General features: G+C 35.8%; 1 protein-coding gene across 4 annotated transcripts in view; it reads right to left on the reverse strand.

Annotated features, from left to right (window-relative positions):
- The window catches only part of Tmtc2 (Transmembrane O-mannosyltransferase targeting cadherins 2), a 265,630-nt gene that overhangs the window by 67,313 nt on the left and 177,239 nt on the right, over window positions 1-21,078 (reverse strand). For all 4 annotated transcript variants that reach the window (XR_014440051.1, XM_083106345.1, XM_083106344.1 and 1 more), the window contains 4 exons: window positions 17,245-17,485; window positions 14,496-14,792; window positions 7,893-8,778; window positions 3,088-3,202 (listed from right to left, as the gene is read on the reverse strand). Coding sequence is in view for 3 of the 4 variants with exons in the window: in XM_083106345.1 (XP_082962471.1) it covers window positions 3,088-3,202; window positions 7,893-8,778; window positions 14,496-14,792; window positions 17,245-17,485 (1,539 nt within the window). In the remaining variant the exon portion in view is untranslated. The remainder of the gene's footprint in view (window positions 1-3,087; window positions 3,203-7,892; window positions 8,779-14,495; window positions 14,793-17,244; window positions 17,486-21,078) is intronic.

Below are 21,078 nucleotides of genomic sequence, written 5' to 3' on the forward strand. Positions count from 1 at the left end.
CAAAATCGCCCGTCGTTATCTCTCGTTGCCCTGACGTGAACAAGCGCGATCGTCGATGTCGAGCATGTCGCGAGAATTGATCTATCGCCGGAACTGAGATCGACATTGAAGGAAGTGTTTATCCGGTCGGTCCGAAGGTTTTCTTCGATTCGCAAAAACGAGAAATCTTAAGCTTATATATATATATATATATATATATATATATATATATATATATATATATATGAAGAACAATATATAAGTAAAGCAATATATAAGAGTAAAAGAGAAGATTTAATATATCAAGGAAAATCATGAAGCACGAAGTGGACTTTATATTTCCTTTATAGCATCCAGGCTGTAATATCCTGCGATATATCTGATCTGCTCGTAAATTTCCGCGGAAGAAAGTAAAACGACCGGAGGGGAAAACGCGGGAACGCGAAGAGTGCGAGAGCGATATATGTCGCTTTCTTATTAACCGTCTTTTTCTTCCGAGGTCGATGACGGAGAGACGTAAACGGAAATTTCCCGGGCTATTGATTCGTATCGATAACATACGTCGGGTGATAATTGTGTACCGTATATCATCGGCAGGGATAAGAACTGGAAAGTGATCAACCGACTCGTCATTTTTTTGAGCTTGATCATGAATAAGTTGACAGAATAGAGGGCAAGCATTCACAAAGGTCATTTATTTGTGATTGTAATTTTGCTCCCGATAAGGTAGCGAAATGTCTTCCACAAATCTCCACCGAATTACACGATATTTTGCAACCACCGCCTTGATTTTTAATATCTAGCCGTAGATTTTCGATAGTATGACATATACATGTATGATGTTCGAAATTTTGATGACATTAGCAACCTTTTTTCAAGGATTTAGTAATAGGTAATTACATCGTGCTTCATTTCACTCTAAAAGCTGATCCTGAAGGTATTACCGTCAGTGCCACGAAAAGGGACAAACGTCGGGTGTGGCTTATCTGAACGGACGAGCGGTTTCACCGGAATTTGCTTGTAACCGCTTGTAGCCGCAGTGTACGCTGGTTCAGCATGTTGAAGTCGTGTGTATAGTAATTACTTAACGAAGTAAATACGATTTCACACACGCGCACATATTTCCATAAATGTTTTTAATTTGCCCAAGAGTTAAAATGATAAATAAATAATTTACCAGAGTATTAAAATTAAAATAATACAAGTATTATCAGAGAGTAAATCTCCTTTTAATTTTTTTTATCAAAGCTCAAAAATATAATATGGTATAAATTTCAGATCAAAATAAAATCGCAAAAATAAAATGTAAGAAAAATAGGATATCACAGTTCCATAAGATTCAATGCTAAAAGTAAGTGACTATTTCAAGAAACGGTATATTGTGGTGCTTTAAAATAGTCATAAATCGCGAACGTAATATCGATATTTTTAGAATTTTAAATTATTTTTTCTTAAAAAAGATTTCTTTTATATTTGCAGCACTGACACATTTGTTTCAATAAGTAATGTAATTTTTCTGCTCTACATTCTACCCTAGTTCTATTTACCTCTTTTTACTCTCATTCGGCTATCTTAAAATATTTACCGTATGGATTTATTACACGAGCTAGATATCGGTAACACTAATTAATTCTAATATTCTTATGCAAATTAAACAATTAAAATAATTATCTAATAATTGCAAATAATTAATAATGGATAGTTTTTTTATTTAAACATGCTACCGTATTTTAATTAGAGATAAAAAGTTATTATTAACACGTCCTTTTAAACATCTGTTTAAAATATTTCTATTTTTGAAATCTTGTTTTTTTACGTTACACCTATTTTGTTTCAGAATCATTTTGATTTTATTACCTTGAATATTTATAATATGCTACTTTTATTTTAAATGTATCTCACAAAAATACTATGATCATATTTAAATGGACGTTAATTTATGGTATATTTATTCTGTTTGAAATTTATTTCATTACCGATAGCGTTAACTTGGCTCTCTCGATGATACATCATTTTTCTGAATAATTTGGAGAAACCTTTATATAATTTCGAAATCTAAAATCGATGCTCATGATATCGAGATATTATTTCGAAATTATTTCGTGTCCTGAAGTTATTTTGTCTCTGATCATTAATTTTCCTATCGATTAGTACATCACCTTCTATTGATCGTTCGATTCAATCGGCAGGAATACCGTACTAAGACGTCTATGGTGGGTATATAATGGGGCAAGTACGTGGCGCCGTAGTACGTGCTACGTAGCCAGCTTATCAGGAGCGCACAGAGGGATGCCCAGGATAGGCAGGCTTATCGACTCAACAGCTTGACAGACTTCCGTGTCCTTTCCCACCTTTAGTAGGTAGAGCGCGTCGAAAGATGACGAGCGCCGATCGTAGGACCCCAGGGATTTTCAGCTACTCTCTCGGGACAGGGCTCGGTAAGCTCTATACGAAGTCGTTGATGTGTCGTTGATGCGTCGTGGAGAGAGATCGGGAAGATACGCTGACCGATATTACGTGCTTAAGAAGCTCGTGGCCTTTCCCCGACATGATTGCAGTAGTAAACAGAGTTCGTCGCCGGATTTCCCATTTTCCGGGCCGGCTTAACGCGAACAAATATAATATATTCCGTATCGCGGAGAATAGAAAAAATCGGGGAAAAATTAGTAGGTCAAATACAGGGATCATCTGGTAATCCTCTTACCAACATTCGCACTTCATCGATAGCAGATTAAATTCAAACAACTACTGCTATCAAAAAGATTTAAGAGAGAGATCCTTAATAAATTTAAAATCTAAATAAAAAGGAGCGGCAAATCTTTGTATGTTAAAAATAACGACTCTAATCTTGAATTTTTAATAATAAGAGACCTTGCAGAACAATTTCATGATGAAAAGTATTTAATGATATTTTTTATAAAATTATATTTTACAGAGAGAATATAAAAAATATATTTTCTCTCTAGCAAGTTTCTTTTTTAAAGCTTTGAAAAGTTCAAAGATATCTAGTAGATATTTTTTTAGTTTGTTATTCTCGTATTTGTCAGGTTTAAACATGTCACAATGTATCAAGAATATGAATGAGAGAATTAGAAAAATGGGACTTACAGGTTGTAGTGCACGTCTGCCATATTTGGTCGATAGCGAAGAGCTTGGACGAACGCTTCTTCCGCTTCTGCTATTCGACCTTGTTCGCTGAGAATGCTCCCCAAATTACCATAAGCTAGAAACAGCAGAAAAAAATATTTGACTTGATATCTTACTTAATTTTTAATTAAATATTGTGAAAAGCTCGAATCATTTATAGGTACACTATCGTACGATTAAGTCAATATAAATATATTTATTTCAAAAAATGATGAGTTTGGAGGAATTTGAAAAATAAAAATAATAACTGTGAAATATAGTTCATGTGGAAAATAATGCTAGCGCGTAGCAAAGATACGTAATTATTAACGGATGGCACGATATACAGGTGCGAAATACGCCTTACATTTTCAGTGTTAATTATTATCCTAGCGGCAATTACTTGAGAATTATCACGATCAAGATACGCCCGCCCATCATTTCTCTGCTTACGTGCTCGCTCTAGTACACGGCTTGTAGTTGAATATTCAACTCGTTAAATGATCAGTAGGAAGTGCCCCAGGAACATAGTTACATGCTGCGCGCACGCACACCGCGCTTATATACATCACTTTCCAGACATAAAGGCTAATATTTTCGTCGTTATTCCACTTTCAACGCTATTATGGGATATTTGAGGTGTAGTTTGCACAGAATAATTCGACCTATTTGAGTGATACTTCTGATAAATCCAGTGTATGAAGTAAAATTAAAATTAAATGTCTCTACGTAGCGAATGCTGAATATAGTTCTATCATCAATAGAATAATTGATAATTTTATTCAAATATATGGTTTCCAATAACACAGACCTGTGAAATTTTAGGTTTGATTACAAAAAGCAGACTAGATGAATCTGACAGATTTTTTGACGCTGAAAACGAATCTGGCCGCAGAATTTTCCCAGCACAACAGGTTTTCCAGTAATAGTTAAATAGTCCAAAAATGACAATTTCGGCAAATTTCATGAATTTATTATAGAAGAATCTAATTTGTTGAAATATTTCTGCCAATCGCATCGTATAGTATTAGCCTTTACCTTTCAAATCCATTTTCGATTGCTACCACGCAATTTTTTTTTACTAAATTACTCGGAAACCTGACGTGCTGGGGAAATTCTGCGGCCAGATTCGTTTTCAGTATCAAGAAATCTATCAGATCCACCTACTCTGCTTTTTGTAACTGACCCTCGCAGGCCTGTGTAATTAATGATCTACATATTTTTCTCTCAATTTCTTTAAATCGAACATTTTCAGAAATATTTTCTTGAAATATTGACAAACAGATTAACAGAAATATTCAAATATCTCTTTTTTAATCACTCTCATTGGCATAGTTTCGCGAATGTGCCTAATCGTGATTGACATATCGCGCCGCGTGATCAATGGAAATCGGAGTTAACCGAGGAAAGCGATGCTGGAGCGTGCGTCAGTCACTTATACGCGCGTTAAATCAACGAGTGGACGTCAACCCGATGGTAGAGTGACTCCGTGAGCTCGATGGAGAAAGGAGAGGATGTGTGCAGCCACCGGACGCAGGCTGTTGAACAGGAAGGACGCAAAAGGGTCGAGCGGGAAAGGCACACGGAAATATCCGACGAGTACGCGCGCGCGTCGGCGACCTGAACCAACAAAATGTAAATTTATTTCTCGTGGCGGAGCAGCCTGTTAACACGGTAACACGCAATTTCTGTCGGCGCAATTAAAACGCGCTGTGACGTCGCCGTTGGCGCCGGTAGCAGCGCGTCGTGTCGGCGTCAGCTCGCGTGACCGCTAGCTCGCTTCTACGTCGCTTCTACTCGCTTTTTCCCGTTCAGCTTTTTTCCTTCCTCTCTTTGCGAGGATATTTAAAAAATGGACAACGGGAGATTGGGTGGGAATGGAAAGCATCCTGGGAGAAAGAGCGAGATTCTGCTCTCTCGGGAGAACGCCTGGCAAATACCGGGCGCGGAATTAAGGCGAGAGCTGTTAATTTAAAAAACGTGAGGATGTGTAGATATAAGAGTTAGAGACAAAAAGAGAGAGAGAGAGAGAGAGAGAGAGAGAGAGAGAGAGAGAGAGAGAGAGAGAGAGAGAGAGAGAGAGAGAGAGAGAGAGAGAGACACAAAGAGAGAGAATGTGAGGTTTCTTGATTGAAGCTTGATAAACACGCCTGAAAAATTCTTCTGCATTATTAAATTAGAATTTACCTCTTCAAAATTCTAACAAAAAAAATCTATTCTAAATTCTTCTTTATACATGTTATTATAAACGATCTTGATTATTAATGAGTCAATTTGTGTTCAAACATTTCATTTAAACATTAGATCGAATAAAAACTGACGTCGACGCAAAGTTTGACTTAAAACGCTCCATTAATCGAACGAACGTGCATAAATAATATAAAAGTTAGGGTAAGATAATCTTAAAGTAATGTAATGCGATCGATGATGTGGAACAGATGCGCAGCGCTGATGTGCGGCGCAATTAATACGAACTACTGTCCGGTAGATTAAATCGTGCAATCAATCGTTAGATTATCATGAAAGTAAATGGAGCGGATAAAGTGTAAAAAGTGGCAAAGACGGATGGCCAAGAGAAAACCTATGTAAAGGAAGAATCGAGTAACTTATATCGTCAATGCTCCATATGTATCGAGTTTAAAAACCAAATGTCCATCTATCTCTTTCCTTTATAAATCTATTTTTTTTTAAATAAAATTGAGCAGTTCTTTTCAATTCTAAGATAAATTCTTGATAAACAAAATAGAAAAATATCACAAATGTTACTTTCAATAAACTGAATATGTAACCGGCAATAATCGTAAAAAAAGGAAATATTAATACGGTAATTCGCTACATTTATAATATACTCGCATTGTATCGCGCGGATAAAACGTTTTATGGAAACAAAAATTCTCGCCAGCGAAAGGAAAGCCGACTGCAGCAGTTACGCGGGGCTGTAAGTTAAAATAATTACGAAAAAGTACACCCTGTGGAGGATAAGTGCCGTATGAAAGTGGATAAAAGGTGAAAAAGGGTACGGGTCGGATTAGAAGGGTGCATTAAAGGGAGAACTCCCTCCCGACAGATGAGGAGAAACGAGAAACTCGCGTATGCTTTTAACGCGCATGTATGCTGGCATGCGCTCGCGTAAGACGTTTCTGTCAGATAGATTAAAAATATGACATATGCAGAAAGCAAGGAAACAAAAAAAAAAGAGAACTGATGATTTTTTCAGTGCCATAAGGAATTGTATAAAAGAAATAATAAAAGAACAATACAAATTTAAAAAATCTAATGATTACCTCAGTATTTATGTAATTAATCAACAATATTGATAATTAAAATAGTATTGTATGTGTTTTCGTAATTTTATTTTAACATAAAAAACATTAAATTTCTTTCAATAAATCTATAAATATAATATAAAAATTTTGATATATTTATTTTACTTTAAATATTTCGTTTTCTACATACACATATATAGTAATAGCAACAAATATCGTTTCATAAAATCATTTTTTAAAGAAATTTCAAAATTCTCTTTTAAAGAGAAATTTATTCTTTCCCTTATCTTTATGAATAAATTCAGAAATTTATTATATATATACAGACATAACCGAGTTTATATATACGAATTGTCATTAGAATACACAAGGTTTGAGAAATTAAAGAGAAAGTCACCCGAAGAAGAGAGAAAAAGAGAAACGAAACGCAGTAGAGATAGACGGAGAAGGGTCAGACGGGGCCTTCGTTGCATGCCGTGTATTCATCTTCTCAGCGATTTTATGGACACGGTAGGCGCATAGTTGCCTGCACCGAGGTGCAAGATGAACAAACGGGATAGTGCCATACACATACACCCACACATACACACATACCCACACACGCCGGTGGCACAATGGCCCCGCCGTTATAACGAGAAAACAGGCGACGTGTGATATCCGTCGACCCTATCGGCTGGCAGGGGAAATTTCATTTTTACGTGGCCGTATATTTCGTCGCGGCGACGCGCCTATCGGGCCTCGATCAACGCGCAATGGTTTTTTATTATTAATGCGCGCGGCGTTTCTATTATCTTTATGTCTTTAATCCGTCCGGTAACGCACGACGCACACACATCGGTTGTTCTTCTTCCTTTTTACGTTCCTCGCATATATAAAGAGATACGTTTTCATAAATACTGCATACATTTAAAAGCTTGCGGTCGACAACGGAATGAACGCAGCTGATAAAAGTGTCATCGGCGACACTTTGCGAGATATCGAATGGAGCTCATGCATGAGATGCATAGTCGTTAAAAAAATACATTATTCAGTGAGTTTTTAGTTTGAGAAGTTTGAGTTTTTTTTAAGTGATTATTTTACTCGATGAAAAATCAATCATATATGAAAAAATTCATACGATATCTCTTTTACCGATCATCTTTTTCTCCTCATTCATCACACTTTATTTAACGTTAATTTTTTTTTCTTAGACTAAAAATTATTAATACTTTATATGTAAAATATTGTCGACTCTCAAAAACTTTCATGTAATTTCTGAACCTAAAATTTTCTACGCTATGCACGAACACTACAAGTTTGAAATTTTTTATCGCAAACTTTTAATAACTTTTAATAATATAGTCTATATATAACTTTTTTCATTCTAAATCTTGCAAGGATATATATTAAAATTTTTCCCCAAGATATAAAAAATTAGATTAATCGCAAAGAATAGAAAAAATTCGTGCTTTCGTCGACATTTATAAATTTAATCATGCCTCCTTTATGTTTCTTTCCGGTTGATATTAATCAATCGCTTACCTTTTGGCGGATTGACATGGAGCGCGGACCTGTACAGGCTCTCCTCATCCCTCCAGTCAGCGTTTCTCACGAGCGTCTTCGCCGACAACACGCCGATGAGGATCGCCGTCGCCAGCAGCACCGCCCTACCGCGCGTTTTGGACCCGTTTCTTCTCGCTATCCGATAGCATCCGGACACCGCAGCGCCGACGACCAGACAGGCGCCCACGCTGGGCAGGTACAGTATCCTCTCGGCTATGACAAAGCCCACGTAGAAGAACAAATTGCTCGCCGGTAGGAAGGGAAGCACGAGGAAGCCCAGGGAGACGGCGACGGCGGTAGCCGCCGTTTGCCGGCCACCAACGTTAACGCCGCCGTTGCTGCTCGGCCTCTTGGCACAATGACAATCACCGAGCGGACTGTTGTTATTGTTGTTGGCCGCCCTGCAGCCGTCAGTGTGACAGCCGCCGGTGCGTCTACCGGCGCACACGGGACACCTGGATGACGTAACCATGCGCGTCGAATACGCCTGCTGACCCAGCATCGACGAGTTTCGATGACGTCGTCGCAGACTCCTGACGGCCCAGAAAACGGCACCGATCAGGGCGACGTACAGGCACACCGATTCTAGATTACGCGGGTCCAACAGGCTCGTTATGCGCGGCACGGCGTCCATCGACCAGTCGAAGCTCAACGTGCTCGGACACAGTAGCATTCTCGCGCTGGCCGCCGGAAGATACAGGAACGTCAGGCCGCGTGTCAGCCGTGAAGGATGCCTCGCCGCCGGATTGTCCGCGCTCGCGAACTCGGGCCTGTTGCCTACGAGCCTGAGCCGACCTAGTGCGAGTAGCGCCAGACCGCCCGACAGAATGCCGACACTCCGACCCCGAGTGAATCCGCAATTGCCCTGAAATTTGACGATTGACAGATATGTCATTGCTCGTATAGTTTCGACGATGATTGTCGTGCTTGGAGGTTGCACAAGTACGTTGTGCATATAGATTAGGTCAAATTAGGAGAGATACAGTATGTTGTCACGCATCAGAAACATTACTGTCTAATTTTTTAACACTAGAACAATCGGCGTTGAATGTATATCTTTATGTATGTCTTTATCAAATCTGTCGCTTTTGACAAATATTTGAAAAAATATTTTATTTTTATTATTATTTTTAATTTCTTTAACTCGGCTCTTTAGCTTTCAGTTTCAAAGATTTTATTTTCATTTTCAATCACACTTATATTCTAGAGACTATTATCCATAAAATCCTATTATCCTATTATCCATTTAAATTGGATATTAGATTAACAAAATTATTTTGCACTAAAGAATATACCTGAGAATAAATATACCTTTCACTAACATAATAAGCGCTTATGAGTTTTATCGGATTGACAACGAAAATGAGATTTTTTCCTGAATTGTTATTAAAATACCATGCCAATGTTTGTCGCAAACGAATCGCGCGACATCTATTTAATTTACTTATAAAAAAAGTGTATAATATTTCGTTGAAAAATTTCGTCCTGTCCTACAAAAAATAATGTCATATTTCGTTTTGCTCATACTAACGATTATATGCTATCGACTTTTTAAATTGTAATGCTGAAATTACTAAATCCATCATGACCGGTTTTGGTAAATTGAGTATATATATACTATATTCAGAACTTCGAAATTAAAGTGGAAAATAAATTGACATGTATAATCATTTTGCTACCTCGAGAAAAAGTTAATTCCGACCAAAAAGTAATAAATACTATAATGGAAAAAAAAATCGAAAATCCGTCATTTTATCGAGTTTGTTCTAAGACTTGCAGCAGCTATAATCAAAAGATTAAATTGCCTTTTTGACAATTATATGTTCAAACATATAATTGTCAAAAAGGCAATTTAATCTTTTGATTATAATGTTATATAATTGTCAACAATTATATAACAGATCTGAATCGAGATATATATATATATATATATATATATATATATATATGTATAAATAAGATGAGAATCAGAGAGAGAAAGAGAGAGAGTTGTCCAATCGATGGGTTATAAATTTTATTCGGGTTGATTCGTAATATATCCTTTTTTTGCCGTGATAAGAGAACGACGTTGTAGATTTAAAATAATCCAGCTAAAGATAGCACATATGTGCACACGCGTACATAATGTTGCGACACACGTGCGCACCTAACAAGATACATGTGTTGCTCGCAGGTGTGTACAGAAATAATAAAAGTACCGTAGAAACGTATTACGAGGAGTATCTCGGGAAATATGATACCGTAATAACGCGACGGTTATTTTTGCTGTCAGTTCATCGGGTATACGTTGTGCCCACTATTGCCATGGCGCGCTTGCGCTCTTTTTTCCCATGAATAAACATAAAGGAAAAAGAAGCGAATTGGAAGTATGAAAAAGCTTTCACAGTCGTCGAAACGATGTTTGCTTCGGCGAACGCGGCATCGCATCCGACCGGAAGGTGGTTTCGGTCGGATGGAAAGGAGAAAATCGTTTGTCCGACGAATCGGCGAACAAGACGCGTTTCGCCATACAATACTCATGTTGACGAAACGTGAAGGAATAACAGTTGCTTTGTTGCGTCCTTCACCGCTCGCAATGGACAAGCGAAATGTTATTGAAGAGCGACAGCGTAGGATTTTGCATTGCGCGAGCAATCCGATTACGGTCCTTCAGCGAATTCATCAAGCGAAAATAACTAGTTAGTTTAATTTTATTTAAGTATCATTCTCGTTAATATAATAAATAAATATTATTATAGTTAAATATTATCAAGTTTTCGTTGATAGAAAATTAATTAAATAATTTTTGACAGAAAACAAAATTTATTTCACGATCGACACTTTCTATAACATGCGTTTGTAAAAAAATTATTACAAATCCTCTTTTACGAGGTGAAAAGTATAATAAGCATAGAGAACATTTTTTATGAAATTAGATTGAACTGCACAAAATTCGCGTAAAGAATCTTAACGAAATTTCTCTGCGCGGTAACCGTGGCTGAAAATGCGATTCGAAAGTTACACAGACAGTCGGATCAGGCTGAAATAATAGTTTGCGGTGAATTTATAATTCACGTTAAGCACGATTACGCTCTTTCTCCAAGTGCTGAGACATTCGTCTCATATCTCCAGCGACTGGAATGAGAACTGGCACAAAGTGCGCCGCAAAGTTCGTTAAAAAAGTTAGCTGACGCGAAATTGAATGCCACGTGGTTGTGTTTAAGGACGATGTCTCGCGCGCGTTTTACCGCACATTGCTTCCGGTATACGCCTTATTACTTCGCATTACCCTTGCCCCTTATTCCACCATTTTTCTCTGCTCTCCCTTTCCCTGTCTCTCTCTCTCTTTTCTATTCCAATTTCATATTATTTCCAAGTTTCTTGAGCGCGCCGCGAGTTCAAACGTCGCAAAGGGAAAGAGACACTATACGACAAGATTTGTTAAGGCACATGGCCGTGAATAGTTTAAAACTCGCCTTAATAAACGAACGATACGTCGCGCCTCGTACAAACTTCCGCCAAGTTCGTTACAACCGTAAGATGTAATTTTCCGGGCGATGCGAACGGCTGCATCCGGGCGGCGCGCTGGCGGTTCCGTAACCGCTAATTCCTGAACAAAACTTTTGCTATAAAGACTTCCTGTGACAGCGACAATTATCCGTATTACGTACAATAAGGCGCTCTGTATGTTTCACAAAGTCCGTGTAACATTACGCGATTAATGTTAATTTACTCGTCGACTGCTGTGCTGGAAAATCAAATCTGACAGGGGAAAATTTCTGAGATGTGGCAAGTCTTTTATTTCAATATACACAGAATATACAGAAAAAAAGGACGTTCTTGTTTTGAAAATATGTTTAATTTTAACATAGAAATCTTGAAGTGAGATTATATTGCGTTAATTAAAGAAAAATATAATTACTTGAATAAAGCCATTTTATATAGTTCAATCAAGAAAAATATATTCTTATGATTTAAGATTTAATTTTCTTGAATGGAAAAGAAACAATGTTAGATAGAAAATAATATTTTTAAATCAAAGATTATAATTTTCTTAAAGTAGAATTAAATAATTATATATTCTTGAGGTAACAATTACAATATTAAAATAAGACTCTAATATTGTTGAAATTTAAAATTATTAAATTCTTCTAAGAAGATTATAAATTGTTGCGTATATACGAAACAATGAACGCGTTAGTTTAAGTATATAAGTTTTGATTTGACACTTATCTTTTTCTGTGTAATTGATTGCTATATTTAGTTTTGAATTAAAAAAATAAATTCCTTTTTTCCACGATTTGATATTAAAAAAATTTACTCGTCGTCTAATGTCGCTATCAAATTTTTATTTTTTAATATGATTATACGTATTCAAATATGAGCAAACCCGATGCCTCATAATCCGAATGCGTCCTTGCATCTACTGGATATGTTGAAATTAGCTACGAATATACCGAGGATTACCGAGGCTGCGCTATAATTGTCGTAATTCCACCACTTATCGTGGCTTTTCTGCGCTTCGTGGCGATATTGTTTTATCTCCGATAAAACGGCCAACAAAGCATCCAAAACGAAACAAACGTCACAGAGAGCCGGATTTAACATCGCGCGGTGATATTTCAAGAAGAGATATCTAGCCGCCTGTTCGATACTCCCGCCAAAATCGATAATCTGAAAATCAGATTTTTTCCAATTACTTCACGATCGTTCCGGACAGCTCGATTGTAACTTAATAAATTTCCGCCCTTCGCCCTTCTCGCGCGCTTTTCGCGTCCATCCCGGCTCTAGTTCTCATCTGCGGAACGTCACGTCTCGTTTGTCTCTCGGCCTCGCTACAGTTTCCGTCGATCCACGCATATTTCCGCGCGACCGAACAAAGCGAGTAGAAAACGAAAAAGGTGACATAGTACTGCAACCAGCGATGACATTTCTGCTTTCGAATGGCGAGACGTTTTCGCTTTGGACTTCGTGATTCGTATGAAAAAAAATCTCTATACGTTTTTTCTAAAAATTTTATCAATTATTAAATTCTTTAATAATTACATTTGTATCTATGTAAATGTAAAAAAATTAATAGAAATATTTTTAACGTTAAAATATCCTTGATTTAAAATTTTGAGCCTCACAAAAAAATCATCTTTTATGCCTCGAGTTCCATCCTTGAATTTAATCCTTAATCCGTCACCGAAGCGCATCGCACTCGACTGCAGGCTATCCTGGTGGGAAACGGTGCAAACGGTTTGCACACGGATACTTCGAGCTGAATGAGAAAGGAGTGAAAGCCGCAGAGGGATGCAGCAGACGGCGGACGCGAGGAAGAGACGGAAATATAAAAAGAAGAGAAATACGAAGATGTGCGGGAAGAGGGAACGCCAAGAGAAAAAAGAGAAGACGTGTAGAGGCCTCATAGCGTTCGGAAGATGCGAACGATCCTCTTGGCACCCCTCCAACTCACCGTTGGTAAACGGGGGAGAGACGGGCGTACGTCATGCATCACGCGAGGCGTCCGGTGCATCCGGATGCAACGTGCGCGAAAGGAGGAGGCGAACGAGGATTTCGGGGATCGCGAGAGAAGGGTGAAGCGAGGGGAGAGGAGAGCGAGAGAGAGGCAGGGTAAGTGACGACAGTAAGCACCCGAAGGTGGAGGCTGAAGATGGGCGGTTTGCCGTGTGTGCATCAGCTTGCTGTCTTCGCCAGAATGCAGGCGGGATGCAGTGTCTTGCAGCGGCACTGCGTTATCGGTTACACGCTTCTCCGAATCCGTACGTGAGCACGCGGGCTCTGTCTGTCTTCCGCCTTGTTTCCCTGTCGAAACTTTCACGCTCCGCGAAATGCGAGACGAGACGTGCGAGTAAACGACGACGTGACGCTCTCGCGCGTAACAATCATGGAACGCAAATCGTGCGACACGTCCGCAAACTGATATCGATTCGCAAAATCCTATTCAATGATACGTTAAATCTTATTTTTGTGATTTAAAATACTTTTAAACTAGATGCACTGGTTCGCAACATTTAAACGCGCTTACTTAGATGCTTAATATTTTGTACATTTCTTTTTGCACATATCAAGTCTTCAAGTAAATGTGTCACTATCAAAATATATCAAATCTTTAAATAAATGTGTCACTATCAAAACACTTATTTTCTAAAAATGACATGTATTTAATTATAAATAATTCAAACATTCAGATAATCCGGATATATTCATGTATTCATGAATTTACTGCATTTAACTTTGAATATACGTATGTTACCGTTCTGAGAAGTAAGAATATAATGATTTAAATCTCTTTAGCATATATTTGTTTTAATTTATAATATATACTATTACTTTATAATTATATTGACAATAAAAATCCTATGATTCTATCTACTAACTCAGAACAAATCCATTGGACACTCAAAGATTTCAGAACGAAAATGGTAGAAGTGTGCGAATTGTAATCCATAAAAATCTTTTCAAATAAATTTAAGTAGATGAAAAATGCTTCTTATTATCTTTTGCTCTGAATGTTTGATTTGGCTGCTACAAGTCAAGCAGTTTTGAACCATATGATAAAAACGCTTGATGTTGGTAATAAAATTATTAGTCACTTACCTTTCGACTTGGCTCGCCGCGACAGAGCTCCCACAGAAGGCAGAGAGCCAGAGATGATATACCAGTTTCTTTGGCGAGAGTAGCCAGCGTCGATGACATCAAGGCCAACAGTAGAGGAAACGGCGATCTCGTGCGATTACAATGGGCCGAGTACGTCAAGAAAGATGTCAAGGTCAGGAAGCAGGCAAGAAGGTCGGCACGTCCGACTATACCGGCCACAGCCTCGCTGTGAATGGGATGGACCGCAAACAGGAAACCCGTGATCGCGTGCGCGAGATTGCTCCTTCCTGGCAGGACCTGCAAAGTGTAATTGCGGGTATCTCGTAAGGTACACATGTAAACGTTTCACGAAGCAATCCTTCAAGTGACGAGAATGGGGTTAATTAACTTCGTTAATTACCTATACTCGGTTACAAGTTTGAAACTTGAATTTTAATTTAATTGTCTATCAAACAAATGATAACTTTAATGATTTTATCAGAATATTAGAAATTTTACAATTTTTTGCTTTTTATAATATGTGACTTTTTCTATGTCAAATCAAAAATATATATCAATGTTAAGCAAAATATATATTGATAAAGACATAACCATATCCATTGACAGTATAGAAAACCAACCATGAAATTTTAGAGAGGCGAGTAAAGTGAGAGCTTGTAAAAAGAAAAAAATCGTTAAATATGTAAAAACATAGAACACAATTCGTAGTTTTGTACACGACACTTGGTAACCTCGTCCGTACAGTGATCATTGATGGCAGCATTCGAAAATTATACGATCCCGATGCACTTTTGCAATAAAGGGGTAGAGGATACGACGAGATGGGCGGAATTTCGAAAAGGGAAATTGTATAAATGTCGTATATTTTTTTCCCACCCGCCGATGGAAAATCGAATCGATGGCGACGAAATGGCTCGGAAGGAAAATCTCTCGGAATCGAAAACGAGGCAAAACATCGAAGGCGAGGGCGAAATGCCATACGGGAGATACGAATAACACGCGTATAACTCAAAACGTTGCTCTCGAAGTACGAGAAGTACCTTCATTAATACACTTAGACTCAGTTAATTAGTGTGACAGTTTCATTACTCAGCAAAGTGCTGTGTGTATTAAATTAACGCGGCTCTTCATACTCTTGCACGCCCATAATAACGCGCTAAAACGATTTGAGTTGCTAATGAACTTATAAAATGGTATGCAACTTTGATATTACTGCTTATTTTCATGGTACCAAGAATGCGCTTCGTATTTACATGTAGAATTCTGATGGAATCTCTCCATTTCCAGTAATTTCATTTCTCTAATGTGACTTTGTTTTAAAATTTTTTCCTATCTTATTTCAAAATTTGCAGATACTATTTACCTTATTATTTTGATAATTCTGATAATTTCTGATAATTCTATTTTTAGTTCTTTTAAACTTAATCAAAGTTGCATGTTTAATTAAATTTCATTCATTTTATTCAATAATATATATATTACTATCGGTTTTTATATAATTTAGTAAAAATAATTAAATTTAATATATATTTCAGTGCTTATAAAATTATGCTTTATATGCATTAGTACACATAATTAAATTTTTTATTTAAAGTAATACAGTAATTAAAGTTTGCGTGATTTACTATGTGTGTGATTAAATTGTATTTTCCGCGACTCCTCAAAGCGCCACGCTGAAGTTAAATACTCCAAGTTAAACACGATGACCGAAAGAGGTGATGTAAAATTAAAGTCTCATTAGGATGATAGGTCCTCATCGTGGTTCTTTTGATCTTCCAACGTATCCGGAAGTTCTATTCGAGATGTTCGCGTGCAGTTACGCCGAATCACCATTACAGTTCCTTTTCACGACCGCCCTACAGCGCCCTCGGAATAAGAGAAATCCCAAGCTAACGAAGTGGCGTCGTAAAATTAAAACCGCACAGTAGGCTTGTGCCAAAGTTAAGCGAAATCCTCGCCTTTATTTAAATTCTGCCGCCGACAATTTCCCAGAGATATGTTCTGGTAGATAAAATAACAAAGATCTCTGCAGCTTTAGTTCAAATATAACTCGGATTTAGAGTTAATTGGAATAATTAGATGGATTTATAATATGCGTCTGTAAAGTGAATGGCGTTCTTTCTTCTAATAAAATCAGGCAAATTGGAGCAATATTTAAATTCGTTATAAATAATTCGTTATAAATAATTGATATGATGTAAATTATGAAAAAAGAATTAAATCTATTGAAAATAGATATCTACATTTTTTGTTTAAAAAATTATTCTCTTGTCTTGTAAATAATAAAAATAATTTACATGAAAAACAAAGAGAAATAAAATTTTAATAATTCCAAATATCCCAGACTTTTTAACGTTAATCCATTAATATGTTGACCATTACACAAGTACGGAAATATAATTAACAATAATGCTTTAGGGCAGATTTTTAAAATTTTATAATGTTTTTGACACAGTTACATTATATATATTTTATATCATCGGATATTATCAAAACTTCCGTATGATATATGCTCTACAGGTGTCTCACTATTAACTTCTTTTTGTCGCAATAAAATTATATAAAATTATATTATTTGAGATTATTGCGATATAATTTTTATTCGCACAAATGTGTAGCCAAAATTTTTTATTTTTATCGTAACTCATTGCTTATTTTGAAAGCTAAAAAAAAAAAGCTAAAATTTAGCTTTAACTCAAAAGCTAAAATTTCAAAATTTGCAAAAAAAGGCAAAAGTAGTCACACTCACCTTTCTGGCAACCTTGACCACGAGAATGGTGCAAGCAGCGTGCAAGGCCACATTCACCAGATGATAGCCCCAAGGTTCAAGGCCACCTAGAGAATGATTCAGACGAAAGGTGGCCACGCAGAGCGGTCGATAACTGCCGTGCGAGCCGCGTTCCGTCAGTGGTGTTCCCCAAAAATCATTCTCAAGCAACCGGTACCACGGTGTGCTCGCCAGTAGATCAGGGTTCGTCAAGATAGCTCTTCTGTAACAGAGAAACAAAAGCTCACGTTATATATCAGTATTACGAGATATGAAAGCTTTTTATATATTTTTATACATATACACATATACATATATTTGTGGAAGTATTATTTTCTAATAAAATATACACAATTTTATTTTTATAATAAATAATTTTTATATTAAATATGTTTTTATATTAAATAATTTTATTTTTATATTAAATTGCTAACCAAAAGCAAATTGAAGCGGTTTATTTTAACCACAGATTGAGTTGCATAAATAATAAAAATGTAATAATCATTAATATATATATGTGTAATTATACATTAAACAATAGAACATTATAATTATACATTAATATAATTATACGTATAATTATACATTAAATAATAGAATAAAGAAATTTATTATAAAAAATTATAAAGTATTTATGTGTGTGTGAAATTAATAAAATATAACAAAATTAATAAATTTAAAAAATAATTTAATATTCATAATTGAGTATTCTTTTAAAGATTAAATAACAACTCACGGATTTGAAACAAATGTTTGAATTTATACGAAATATATTCGGTTTCAATACGAAAAAACAATAAAACTAGTTATGGAAATTAAAATGGCAAAATCTCAATTTTTTGACGTGTCATGATTCGCGTGTAATTTAATCAGTGTATGATGTACTAATAACTCATACCGGATTACAATAGCAAAACATGTTAAAAACCACGATGTATTATTATACCTAACGCAATTCAATCTGCGGTTAAAATAAAATAAGCCGTTTCAATTTGCCTACGTCATGCAATTTAATGCAGGACTTGCAACATTTCGGTCAGTTCATCGCGTTAACCGCATCAACCGAAGTTCTCGGGCCGAATGCTCTAGCGACAAATCATTTGGGATGGCATTTAATAAACCATTTTTATCTTGCGTCCGTAAATTAATTACTCGCCGCGCGGACACACCATCTACATGCATGTATTAGTTGGCAGAAACAATTTTCGCGCTTGTTATCATTCGGTCGTTCCCTATCAGTGTGTAAATATCATTGCTTCGACGCATTCAAATCTCGTTCGAGTTTTACTTTCGAAAAATAAAATTGAAAATTAATAAAGAGTATTATTTGTTTAACACAATATTTGATGAAATCTTTATTATATATGTCAGGTATTATTTTCATATAAATCGTTACTTTTAAATGAAGATTTAAATAAATACAAAATTATATATGATCGTTCATAATTGTAAAAAAATACGAAATTTTTAAATATATCTTATTGAATTTTAATTTAAATTTATTTCACGTAATAAGCGAAAATCCCGGATAACTGGTTAAATGCGCCACTTCTTATACGGGGTGCTCGTTATTATCGTCTACTTCGCCGGCGAAGCAATTGTATGCGAAGATCACTTACACAGGTCGTAGTGTTAGCCTACGAAAACGGTTACGACGGCGATAGTGCTCTGCTGAAACGGCCTTATCGCCTGGTCTTATATCGTCGCTCGCACATTCACGGGTACATATGTATATTTCTACGTGTAAGAACTGCAAAGTGTATTTCGAGCACTTCATGAACCTAAGAGTCGCCGGTCGTCCACGAAGAAGGTGCTGGAACGACAACGATGTACTTGCACGAGGATCGTAATGGCGTCGTTTGCCTGGAGCATTTTTGTCTCTTTATTGCGACCTTAAATGGAAGATATCACTATATACAAGGTACTCTCCAGGCCCATTCGATAATTTAGAAACTTCTCCCTCATCAACGATTTTTATATCTTTGCGTTGAATAATCGATTTAAAACATGGAATGTATAAGCGACAAATAACGCGTTTAAACAAAAACAAAATAATAACTTTTCACCGAAACACATCAATAAAAGCAATTGTAAAACTAATAATACAAAACACATGCTTTTAATATCTTTATTCTTACATTGCACTAAATGAAAGGGAGCTATTTATCGACGCAATTATGCAAATGTTTATTAGCTTTTGCCATAATAACCGTGTACATCGCAATAAATATGTTTTATAATAAAAGTATATTTTTTATTCCGACTAATCAAAATATCGAATCGCAATCATAGATCGGTGATTATCGAGTTTATTTTATTTAAAAACTAGCTAGTAATTATGTTATCTCTTTTCTGGATTACATTTTCAATTATCGTATTGTTATGAATAAAACATAAAAGCAATGCGGAGGTAATTATTATACTGAAAAACTAAATGCGACTGTGTATATATGTGTGTATAGAATAAATGTAATAATTGCGTATAATAAAAATGAAATATTCTTAACGCAATGTTTTCAGAATTATCCGCGAACTTGAAACTAAAATCACAAAAGTTGATACGCAAAGAAAGCAATTACGCGATCGCACTTTTACATTAAGAAATTCTTTCTTATCTTTGCGAAAGAACATAATTGAATCCTTACACGACTAAATCCGTTTATTCTCTCAAAGAAAGGAAAAAGATTACCGCAACAACAATGTGCACAAGCGCCTCGCGCTACCTTCGCAAAATGAATAAAGCTAAACGATAACATTTTACGCGGCTAAGTCTATTTATATCTTAACGCCATGTCGGAGGAAACTTTCTGTCATCTTGAATCATTTCAGACGCTTCTGGAGGATTTTCGTATGTGAATTAAAAACGCGATACGTTATATAATTCATTATTCTCGTCTTTACTTTTATCCAATTAACGCGGTTCTATGTTGGACAGGATCTATAAAAAGATTTGCAAAAAGTACGCCACGACTCGTTACGCCTCATCGAACTTTTTCTTCGTCGGATCGTATAGACGATCCTTTGCCTCGGGCGAAAAGGCGTTCTAATCGACGGCTGATCAATATTCATGGGTATCGATGAACTCGATGTTTCGGTTCGTCTTCAGATCCCGATATCAAAGGTTACACTCTCGGGGAGAATCTATATCATCGAGAAAATAGGATTTCGAGAAGGTTTCCTCGATTTTGCGTCGCATAATTTTAACATTGCAATTTCGAACAAGTTAAAATTTAGCTCCCACTTTCATTTAGTACACTTTTAAATATCTTTTTTCATCTTGGATTACATGCATGTTATATTTAATTATGTATATATAATTTTTTTATTTAATTCTCTTAGAAAGTCATCTCAAAAAAGTAATTGTCATTTTGGAAACAGAAATGTATATAAGAAAATATTTTATAGCAAAATATTTAATTTAGTACTTATTTTAGAGTGGTGTTTTTAAAGAATTTTTCTTTATTTTTTATCAATTCTTTTCTCTCTTTCAAATCTGAATGCAATATTTTGTTATATCTATAATTATAATATTATTATATAATATTAATTAAGTTTGTATGTATGTGTGTAAATAATTAGTAAATATTTGAATAATAAATATTTGAAGTTACATAGAAATACAATATTATTTCGTACATATAAATTGTATATTTTATATTTCTCTCAATTTTTAAAATTGAGAGAATTATTAATCAGATTTCCTACCATAATGCTATAATATTTATTCGTAATTGGAGAAGGTATAATCATCAAAATTATATTAAATAATTGAAGTACAATGGAAAGTTTAATAAATAAATGATTAAAAAATAAAAT

The sequence above is a fragment of the Camponotus vicinus genome, unplaced genomic scaffold (assembly GCF_025532165.1).
Source record: "Camponotus vicinus isolate PSW18456_S1 unplaced genomic scaffold, iyCamVici1.0 SCAF_8, whole genome shotgun sequence".
Taxonomy (NCBI): domain Eukaryota; kingdom Metazoa; phylum Arthropoda; class Insecta; order Hymenoptera; family Formicidae; genus Camponotus; species Camponotus vicinus.